Below are 11,560 nucleotides of genomic sequence, written 5' to 3'. Positions count from 1 at the left end.
AGTCACCAAGAACACCTTGTCCCAGTGGAAAAATTCTACACTGGGCCTTAGGTGAGAACAGGAAGAATTAGCACAGTAAGCGCTTAACAAATACCATAAAAAAAAGAATTAAGCATACACAGAAAGAAAAAAAATACTATGGTCTGGGCTTTAAGCCTTGGATTCTACAAAAGGATTTTTAAAATTTTTTTCTCACAACTGCACTGGACACTGAAATGCATCCTGTAACAAAGAAGCAAAAACATGTTCCCTGAACAGACATTTCAAGGAAGGACAGCCAAGTCTCAAGCTAAAAATGATCAAAGGAGGAACAGATTCCATTTGGCTATATTTAAATGATTAGGCAGTTACTAGATCCAAAAATATTATGAGAGGGATTCAGAAAAGAGTCTCAATTCAGAGAAATAATGTGGTTAAAAGATTAATCAGTGGATAAAACAAAATGAGAATGTTTGAGCCAAAGGAAGTGTTAGAAACAGAGGTCTAAGCAAGAAAAGCCAATGTAGACTTACAGTCTATGGGACATGATACAGCAGAAATGCAAATATTTTCTTTTCCTGAAATAACTTGGCAGCTACTCTTGTTTGAATGATTATCTACTATCCAGATTCAGTTTAGTTTCCTTTAGAAACTACTTTGTGTCTGAGATGTCAAATGATTTACATGTCTACTTTTCTTCTGAAGTTCCCTACTAGGGATAGACATGATAAAAAGATTATTAAAAAAACAGGATATTCTCCTGATCTGGAAATGGGATTTCAGAACATATGGTTGACATTTCTGTGAGCTTGCTCTATACAATTACAATGACTTAGTTCCTGAGAAAAGCTTTATGCTTTTGAATTTCATGGAGTAAATAAAACCTTCTGCCTAACAAAGGGGTCATTATATGCCATTATTTCAAAATCCTGTAACTAGGCTAACACCTTCAAAAACTGTCCGGGGACTTACATTCTTCATTACAAATCCAATAAACCTCTAGACATCTTATTTTTGGGCAGATTAAAAAGAGTCTCTACAATCATTAAAATTTAAACTAGGAGATATGTAGGAAATGATTTGGCTAATTCTGAATAAACAGTAACACACCCTCACTAAAAATTTTTCCCTTTATGGCATGGCCCTTTTTCCTTCCAAGATATACCAATGGAACTCTCTTGTTCCCGGGACAGTATCTGATTATTCAGATGACTCTGATGCTTCACTGTCTATCTCTAGGTGCTTGTCATATTTTTTCAATGTCTGTCTGCCCCTCCATGTGATTTTCAGGGACTGGGGATCTCAAATTAGTCCAGTTTGCTACTTGAAAGCAGCTCTGTTTGGAAGATTATATGGTGAAGGGGCTTGAAACACATGAAAAATGAGGGCTTTTTTGATGAATGAGGGTTCCAATTCATATTCTATCCTTGTTCCATATTACCATGAATTAAAATGGATGGGACAAGGGGAGTTTCTCTTTCAATAGGATCCAATGTTACTATTCAAAATTAATAGCTCTTACCACTTTCTGAAAATACAGGGCTTCAGAGAAGAGGGGCATGTACCTTTTTTTGAAAGGTTCCAGCAAGAAATGTTTCAGGCAGAAAAATTAAAACTAACTGTCTGGCTAAACCAAGAGTGGAAATTATGGCAGTGAGAAGGTACTTTTATCATTTAGAAGTACTGCAAAAATGATTGTTTGGCTACTGATATTCTTGAAGAGGTGAGATCGGATTTGGTGATGACAGGAATTGTTTGTGGGTTCCACTTTCTAAAAGAAAAACTACTTTGGATTAACAGAAGCAGCATGGCCTTGTGGAAAGAGCATGGGCTAGGAGTCAGAGGACCTGGGTTCTAGTCCCAGCCCTGCCTTTTGCCTGCTGTGTGACTTTGGGCAAGTCATTTCACTTTCTCTGTGTTTCCTTTTCCTCATCTGTAAATGGGGCTTCAATACCTGTTTCCTCTTTACACTATGGTACCCATATGCAAAAAGGACCTGTTTCCGACCTGCTTATCTTGTGTCTACCTCAGTGCTTAGTTCAGCGCTTGGCACATAGTAAGCACTAAACAAATACAGCAATCATCATCATCATCATTATTATTAATAACAGAAATATCCAAGCAAAGAAAGCCAGAATTTTAAAAATCAAATTTCTCTTAAGTCTGGACCTTATTAAAATCACCCAAATTTCCTGCCACTACTATTATCCCTAAATATCAATTATATATCAGTTTTCCCCCACGTTTCAGAAACTAGGGGCTTTGGGAAAAAACAAACAAAAACAACCACCACCTAACAATCTGGTACCAAAACCAACTGGCTCTTTGGGCACCTTATTTAAGACCAGCTGCAAAACTTGCATTTCAATCCAATTAAGCTGCTTCAACCTCTGCCTTCCCAGCATGGTTGTAGCCCATTTTTCATTGCCACTTGCTTCTACAGATTTAAATCCCTGCAGAGGGAACTGCTTTTTCCTTACACTCCCCTCTACAGCTCCTAGCAACATTCCAGTGTAAAATTTTAACCAGAGTTTTAATTCTGAGAAGATTAAGGAGGAACAAGGTAACTCTCAAATCAAAGGGACCTTGCACTTAACCTGGTTACCTGGTTACAGAGATTTTCCAACACAACCTTCACTTTAAATGGTGATTTGCTGATTACAAACAAAGGCTCAAATCCCCAGTGCCACTGATAAAAAGTCACCTCTTTCCTTCCCCAGCAGTGGGAGCTGAAAGTAAAAGTCTAAAAGCTGGCCCATCGGTTTGTCCATGAAAGAAGGTGGACTAGAGTCCATTTTGTCTGCTGTAGCTGAAGTCAGGTTCTTCTAGCTGAGCTTCAGTAATGTTAGAGAGTTTCGTGTGTGTCCTCCCAATCTCTTCAAGGGCACAGGCCAGAGAGTCAAGATCACCGTCGTGCTGATGACGAGCTTCCCACAGGTTCAGTATGACAGCGGATGGGCTGCTTTGTGTGGCAAAATAAGATAAATTTCTAAGGATGAAGGAAGATTGAGAAAAAACAAAGGGATTAGTAGGGAATTTTGATACCCTACAGTGTAGAAGAGACCACAGTCACTTGTAACTTACCACTAAGTCTTGCCTGAGTTCCAACCCAAGTGTTCATGTGAAGAGGTGGACCGAAGACTGTAAGCTCCTCCCTTTAGATGGTAAGCTCCTTGTGGGCAGGGATTGTGTTTGTTTATTTTTATATTGTATATTCCCAAATGCTTAGTACAGTGCTCTGCACACAGTAAGAGCTCAATAAATACTATTGAAAAAGAAATAGTAATTTCTACTAGCACTACTCTCAAGTGTTTAGTACAGTGCTCTGCAAAGAGTAAGCCTTCTAAATATGACTGAGGAGAGGTAGAGTAGTACATACTGGGTTTATCAATTAATAGCATTTACTGAGCATTATGTGCAGAGCACTGTACTAAGCGCTTGGGAGTGTACAATATAACAGACACATTCCTTGCTCACAATGAGTTTACAGTCTAGGGAGTGGGCGGGGAGATATAAATGGACATAAATAAATTATATACAGGTACATAAGTGCTGTGGGGCTGGGAGGGAAGATGAATCAAGGGAACAAGTCAGGGTGATACAGAAGGGAATGGGAAATGAGGAAAGGAGGGCTTAGGGAAGGCCTCTTGGAGGAGAGGTGCCTTCAGTACAGCTTTGCAGAGGGGAGAGATTTGACTGTCAGATTTGAGGAAGGAGGGTGTTCCAGGCCAAAGGCAGGATGTGGGAAAGGGGTTAGTGGTGAGATAGACAAGATCAAGGTGCAGTGAGAAGGTTAGCATTAGAGGAATAAAGTGTGCAGGCTGGTTGTAGTAGGCAAGTAGCAAGGTGAGGTAGGAGGGGTAAGGTCATTGAGTGCTTTAATGCCAATGGTAAGGGGTTTTTATTTTATGAGGAGGTAGATGGGCAACCACTGGAGTTTCTTGAAGAGTGGGGAAACATGTCCTGAACATTTATGTAGAAAATTGATCGAGGCAGCAGAGTGAAGTGGGGAGAGTGGACTGGAGTGGTGAGAGACAGGAGGTTGGGAGGTCAACAAGGAGACCGAAACAGTAATTAAGGCATGATAGCATAAGGGCTTGTTTTAACATGGTAGCAATTTGGATGGAGAGGAAAGGGTGGATTTTAGCAATGTTATGAAGGTAGAACAGAACCAACAGGATTTAGTGATGGATGGAATATGTGGGTTAAATGAAAGAGAGGAGTCAAGGATGACACCAAGTTCCCAGGCTTTTGAGACAAGAGGATGGTGGTGCCGTCTACAATGAGGGGAAAGATAAAGATAAGGAGTTGTGTTTTAGACATGTTAAGTTTGAGGTAACAGGACAACATCCAGGTGATTCCCACCCTCAAGGAGTTTACAATCTGGTCACGCTACAATGGTGGTTTCTGTCTGAAGAACCATCTAGGTCATTTTGTGAAAAATCCTGAAAACAGGTGGCAAGTGTCAGTGATGAAGACCAGAGCAGCTGCTGTTTCATAACACCAAGGCCCAGCAACACCATGTATGCTACTCCTTTCACCTGTAAATAAATCCTTTATTAGAAGCTCTTAGTACACTTCATAGGGACAAGAAAATGGGTGGCATATGCAAGCCACAACAATAATCAATTCCTTTGTGCAGTCCCTCAGTCCTCGAGTCTTGGTGATGGGACTGAGGCTTGTCTGTAATTTTTAATAGGTATTTCCATCCCTACCAAAATGGGAGTGTCCTCTGTGGACTGGGAAATAGCCTCAAGTATTGCTTACCTTGGTTCCCAAATGTTAGAGAGGAGGGGGAGATGTTGAAGGATCACTGATGAATGAAGGGGAAGGAGAGGAAAGTCTTTGAAAATCTATTCAAATTTTACTGAAAAAACCATCATCTTAGATTGGGTTTTGGCTTTTTAATTATGACAGAAGTCATTCGGAGTGGCCCAAACATCTATAATATCTGTTGGGAAACTTTTCCACTAGGGAACAAAATGTAACTCCGAGCCAATTGGCTGCCTTACTGATATCAGACCAATTATCTTTAAAAAAATGAAAATTTTCCATTCACCATACTAATTGTGTATTCACAGAAGAATCAGGATAGCATGGGACCTGGACAAGGAAGCTGTTTTTTAAGACACCTATACCACTCAGGTCTGACATAGGAAGATTTCTCTCATGCAAGCAATAAAAGTGAAAAGGAGTAAGAGCTGTTGAATGCAAACCTCTCACAGGGCTACCCATATATATGAGTATCCATACACATTACCCTTCATTTGTAAGCTGACCTGAGGGGCAGAAGTCCCACTCTAAAATTTCCTCTACAGTTTTTTTGTTTGGTTTCTGAAATAGTTATTTCTACTACCCTAATACAAATGTCAAAACATAACTCAGAGTTGGATTTGAAATACTGCAGTATCTTTGGTTTAAGGGCAGTTTTGGGTGGTCCTATTTAAACCTGGTCATTAGATCACCTTTGTGAAGCAGCTTCTGTGCTTCCCATCTCTGTGAATAGTCTGGTATGACCCCACACTTGATAATAAGTAGGAGAAACAAAGTGGAGAGTGGGCAAGACAGTCAGAGTCCACAGTATGGAAGGAGTCAATTTGTAGGCCACATAAAGGTGTCTATAGGCTGGGTTATGGTGCTGGAAGAGGAAGGAAGCCAAAATTCTGCAAAGTCAATGACAATGAACAAAAAAACCCCATCAATTCTACAACACAGATTGTAACCCATTATTAGATTGGTGAAAAATGGCACGGAACTCCTGAAAACTCATTTTTGCCCAACTGTGATTTTATTGCCCTCATTCTGTAGAAGATTTAAGTGGGAAGATTATTTTAGACTGTTTTCAATGAAAATAACTACATTTTGTGCTAGTTAAGAATAATATGAGCAGTTCTCTTTTCCAGTCTGTGACACATCACTGTTAAAATTGGTGTTCAGTAGTATCTGTGAAGAGCTGCAGTAGGGATTTAATTAATCCCTACCATTCATTCAATAATATTTATTGAGCGCTTACTATGTGCAGTACTAAGCACTTGGAATGTACAAATCGGCAACAGATAGTGACAGTCCCTGCCCAATGATGGGCTTACAGTCTAATCGAGGGAGACAGACAGACAAAAACAATAGCAATAAATAGAATCAAGGAGATGTACATCTCATTAAAACAATAGCAATAAATAGAATCAAGGGGATGTACATCTCCCCTCACCTGTTTCCCAGCTCACAGTAAACAGGATTTAGGCATGATTTTTTGGATCATGTTTCAAAACCTTACCAATTGCTGCCACTCCTCAATACATGTAACCTTGGGATACATCCAGTGTTGTCTGCTATCAGGATATACTTGTATAGTATAGTTGCTCTTTTAGGTAAATCAGAAAATATATATCCCAGATAATAGTTATATCAGTGATTTGCATCAAGACAGTTCAGAAAAAAAAAGAATGTGGTGAAGACCATTATTATTTCTGAGATTTTTCAGCTATGAGCCTAGTGAAGGAGAGGAGGAGACTGGAGAGGGAGGTTAGAGCAGGGTGGAAAGCTGAGGGGTTTTTTTGCATCATGTTTACCTCCTTTATGAATGATCAGATAAAACACTGAAACAAGGCAAAGAAATCTTGAGTAATTGCTTCAGAGTCAACTGGGGGAATTATTTGAATAGGCCAGGGGGTATTTGTTGGTTTGAATGAGTATGGTAGCAGATGGGTGAAATAAGAATGATCTCTTGGTGTAGTAGCAACTAAAGTAAATATAGCTGCTTTATCCAGCTAGTGGGATTTCAAGAAGTTACCTCAAATGCTATTGAGAACCAAGTCTTTCTCTCCACTATTTTGAATCATCTTTTGGCTATGGGTCAATTCATCACAGCATGTTAGACTATAAATGTCCTCCCCAAATGTCTTCCTCCCCAAATCCTATCACCCACTAAAACCTGAGAAGCAGCGTGGCCAAATGGATACAGCATGGGCTTGGGAGTAAGAAGGACCTGGGTTTAAAGCTGGGTCTGCCACCTGTCTGCTGTGTGACCTTGTACAAGTCACTTCACTTTGAGAAGCAGCATGGCTCAGTGGAAAGAGCATGGGCTTAGGAGTCAGAGGTCATGGGTTCAAATCCCAGCTCCCCCATCTGTCTGCTGTGTGACTTTGGGCAAGTCACTTGACTTATCAGTGCCTCAGTTACCTCATCTGTAAAATGGGGATTAAAAACTGTGAGCCTCAAGTAGGACAACCTGATTACCCTGTATCTACCCCAGTGCTTAAAACAGTGCTAAGCATATAGTAAGCGCTTAACAAATACCAACATTATTATTACTATTATTATTCACTTCTCTGTGTCTCGGTTACCTCTAGCCCAGTGCTTAGAACAGTGCCTGGATCATAGTAAGTCCTTTACAAATACCATAAAAAACCTCTAAAATTCCCAGGCTAGCCTCATCTCTCCTGGACTCTCTGCCAGCTCTCCCATGTCTAAATGCTGAAGTACATGCTGACAACCTCTCGCTCCATATTAAGCTCCCCCTCTCCTTTTTTCACTTTTTCACAAAGTATCCCTTTTTCACTTTTCCACAAAATCGCCAAAGTCTCTGCATTCCCACTCATCAGAGTATTTACTGCCTCCTTTTCTTTCTCCTATTCCCCAGCTATTTCTCAAGAGGACATCTCCAGTCTATTCTCCAATTCTACCCTATCTACTCCTCTAAATCTCCTTTCTAATCTCCTCAAATCCCTTGCTCTTACCCTTTTTTCAAAGGGTACTTTTTTCAAACTCTCATTGTCAATTTTTTATGGCAATTGTTAAGCCTTACTATGTGCCAGGCACTGTGCAAAGCACTGAGGTAGATACAAGCTAATTAGGTTGGACACAGTCCCTGCTCCACAAGTGGCTCACAATCTTAATCCTCATTTTACAAGTGAGGTAATTGAGGTGCAGAAAAGTGAAGTGATTGCCCAAGTTCACACAGCAGATAAATGGTGGAGCTGGTATTTAAACCAAGGTCCTCTGACTCCGAGGCCTGTGCTCTTTCCATTAAGCCATGCTGCTTCTATTGATTCTTTCCCCTCTGCCTCCAAATGTACTAAAATTATAATAGTAGTAAAAACTATTTACTCTGTGCAGAGCACTGTACTAAGTGCTAGGGAAGAATATACTGGTGGGAATTAGATATGGTCCCTGCCCCTTCAGGGGTGGCTCTCAAAAGAAAAATAAAAACAGGTAGAGAGGACTAGCAACAGATACAAAAGGAGAGATGAAAGAAAACACTAAGACAACCTGAAGAAAAAAGCCAAAAACAGCAGGGCTCTGTGGCTAGAAGAGCTGAATTTCAGCCTCCTTGTGGCTCAGAGTTTACAGCCACAGCCATGGTGATAGCTACAAATCCCATTCCTCCCTGCTCCCCGACCCCCCTATATCCCATCCCCTTCTCCACCTATTGCCTAGAACAAGTTGTGTACATTCATTGCCTTCATTTCTTCTCCACCAACTCTCTTTCTGACTGCCTGTAGTCAGCCTTTCAACTGTGTCACCTCAGTGAGGCCTCCAGCCTCTCCCATCTCTGCTTTATGTTGCCCTCTGCTGTAGAAATCATCTCTTTGGAGTGTCATTTGGTCCACTCTTCTCTACTCCTCAAACCCCTCCAATGACTTTCTGAATCCGCTTTTCCATCAAACTAAAACTCCTTTCATAAGACTTCTAGGCTCTCAACCAACTCACTGGATGTTACATAGCTGCTGTCTTCATCTATCACTCTACAGGTCCCTCTCTTCACTCCCCTCACATTAACCTTTTTGTATAGTACCTTCTTCTCATCTCCCATCTTAGTTCACTGTCCCATGCTGTTCCCCTGCCCTGGAACTCCCTTCACAAATCTGACAGATTGCAGCTCTCACCACGTTCAATATTTATCAAAACTCCCATTTTCTCCATCTAGCCTTCCCCGTTCCCAAGTCACACAAACCTACCAGCCATCTCCAGCACATATTCATTCCCATCTTGAGCATTTTTGTATATGTGCTATTTAATTGTACATTCAATTATTGATTTTAACTACTCCTGCAAATATTTTTTGCATTTGCTTCCCCCATTAGAACATAAGCTCCTTGCAGGCAGAGAATGTTTCAGTCTTGAAATCTGTACTACCAAAGTGCCCAGAGTGTGCTGTACCAAGTAGGTGCTCACTAAATACTATTGCTATGACTACTATAATTAATCAATCAATCAGTGGTATTTATTAAGCACCTACTACATCAGAGGACTACAAGTGTTTGGAGACTGCATATAAGAGATTTGGTAGAAACAATTCTTCCCTTTTAACATAGTAATGCAGTGAGGATTTCTTAGGCTATTTAATTTAAAATAGATTATTGAAGAGGTCTTTTTCAATGTCCCTAGACCGTTAACTGTACAAATCTTATATACATATTTGTAGTTTATATTAATGTCTGTCTTCCCCTCTAGATTGCAATGTGTCTTTTGTACTCTTCCAAGTGCATAGTACAGTGCTTTGCACACAGTAAGCACTCAACAAATATGACTGAATTGAATTGACTGTGTACCTAACGTTGACTGCCTTCATTACAAAATTATCAGCTCCCTTTGGATTCCTGCTACAGCATATTTGGGTGGCTTAAAAATTTGCAGCCAATATTCCCAAGAATATCCTTAGCATAAACATCTGCCCAAGCTGAAGGATAATCAGAGTTGAATAAGAAATGCACTTTCAAGACAGCTTTCATATATTTATTTTGTAAGGTTTTTGAAAATGATTGCCTTTTGATGGGTTTTAATATGTGATTTTGAAAATGACTGCTGATCAGGAATTTATCATTTATTTCCATTTTTAATTGAAATAAGTTTGAATGAGTAGCAATATTTTTTTTTCAAAACTTGCCATTTCCCAAAACAGCTGGTTCTCTAGAGCCACTTTTATTGTGGCAGGAGGAGTTCTGGGCAAATAATAGGTGTTCACTGTGGATCAAACAAGTCTGGGGCCACTGATCTTTAAGACCATAGCTGTTCTTATTAAATATGGTTTGTACAATGCCTTGTACACAGTGGAAGCTTAACAAATAGTAAGTCGAGCAACTGCTGTGCTCAGTGCTGGACTGTTTAAATCTGAGGCTTTGTCAGTGGAGGATAGTGTTTGGGGTGATCAGGGCACCACACAATTTAAACTACCATTGTCCTTCAACATGAGTTAAAACAAAAAAGGAGAAAACAAAATCTTAGCAACAGCATCTATCAACTGTAAAAAGGGGGTTAATTATTTTCATATCTTACTCCTTCATACTCAGACAGGTTACATTATGTCAAAACTTCTGCTTCTACTCCTGAAACATGTTTTAAAATATTTACTGCTCTTCCAAAGATACTAAGAAGCATGAAGTGAAACCAAGTCCAACTGCCTGTAATAAACAAGAAAACAACCATTACAAGAACAGTGTATAATCCTACTTTATAGTACCAAGGAGGGAATTGAAACACACTTGTAATGAAAAAATATTAATATCCCTACTATCATCATAATTGTCTCATTTAATTAAAGCCTCTTATGTGACCAAAACCAATCCTCCATATGGTTCTTTAAATGCAAATAGAAGATAAAAGCCATTCATATTGAATGCAAGTAATTGGAGTCTCAATAAGCACTTGGTCCATTCATCAGGCTTGCTTCCCCAAACTTTGACCTCAGTAGTATCTAACTGCAGAATAGCCTTAGGGGGAGACAGACAAGCATTTCATTTTCTGGAGCAAAATCAGAGAAAAGCTAAACAGTCTGATTCAAATCAACTTCCTGTCTAATGTCCCCCATCCTTCCTGATAGCACTGTTGTTGTTTTTTCCTACTCCATGTTACTGTACATGAACACACACTGGGCCTCTTCTTTCCTTGTGTGCAGGGAACATGGCTCATGATGTTCTACTACTGTATTTTCCCAATAGATAGTAAATATCACTAGTATTTACTGGGAAGGCAGGAGAAGGTCAAGAAACTGAGGCTTTCTAATTACTACGTTCTGTCAATTGTTCAGCCCAAGAAAGAGGGGGAGATTCTTGGAAATGCCTCCTTACTCTCATGGAGAAAAGTATGTAGTTCTATTCTCATTGAAACCCTGAAAGATCCACTTATTTTAAACTCTACTCTTTCTTTCCAGTCTAGGCTAAGTTCATTGTGGGCAGGAATTGCATTTATCAATGCTATTGGATTGTGCTTTCCCAGGTGCTTAGTATAGCACTCTGACTACAGTAAGTGTTCAATACATACTATTGATTGATTGATAGGTCATTCTCACAATTATACTAACAATTGGTGATTCTTTACTGAATATCTTCTAATGACTAAAGGCTTGCATATTATAGTGACTCTCACTCAGTGATAACGTACAAACTAGATCCAGGCCAGTAAGGAGGGCAGGCCGTTTCCTTTACGATTCCCTTCACTTGATGGACCCAGAAAATGAAGCTTCTGGGTAAGAATGGCTCGCTTGATTTTGACTTCCTGTCTGGCATGGTGCAACTGAATGGGTTTTTATCCTTTGTTCAGTTTTTAAACTGTTTTTATGGTATTTGTTAAGGGCTTACTATAT

General features: G+C 39.8%; 1 protein-coding gene across 2 annotated transcripts in view; it reads right to left on the bottom strand.

The window, feature by feature from the left end:
- Positions 1-2,493: 2,493 nt before the first annotated feature.
- The window catches only part of UNC5D (unc-5 netrin receptor D), a 532,332-nt gene continuing 523,265 nt past the window's right edge, over positions 2,494-11,560 (bottom strand). For both annotated transcript variants that reach the window (XM_029066199.2, XM_029066200.2), the window contains exon 17: positions 2,494-2,968. In XM_029066199.2, the coding sequence (XP_028922032.1) occupies positions 2,764-2,968 (205 nt within the window). In that variant the 3' untranslated portion in view covers positions 2,494-2,763. The remainder of the gene's footprint in view (positions 2,969-11,560) is intronic.

This window comes from Ornithorhynchus anatinus, chromosome 5, assembly GCF_004115215.2.
Source record: "Ornithorhynchus anatinus isolate Pmale09 chromosome 5, mOrnAna1.pri.v4, whole genome shotgun sequence".
In the NCBI taxonomy this organism is placed as follows: Eukaryota; Metazoa; Chordata; class Mammalia; order Monotremata; family Ornithorhynchidae; genus Ornithorhynchus; species Ornithorhynchus anatinus.
This window is presented reverse-complemented; position numbering and strand designations above follow the sequence as displayed.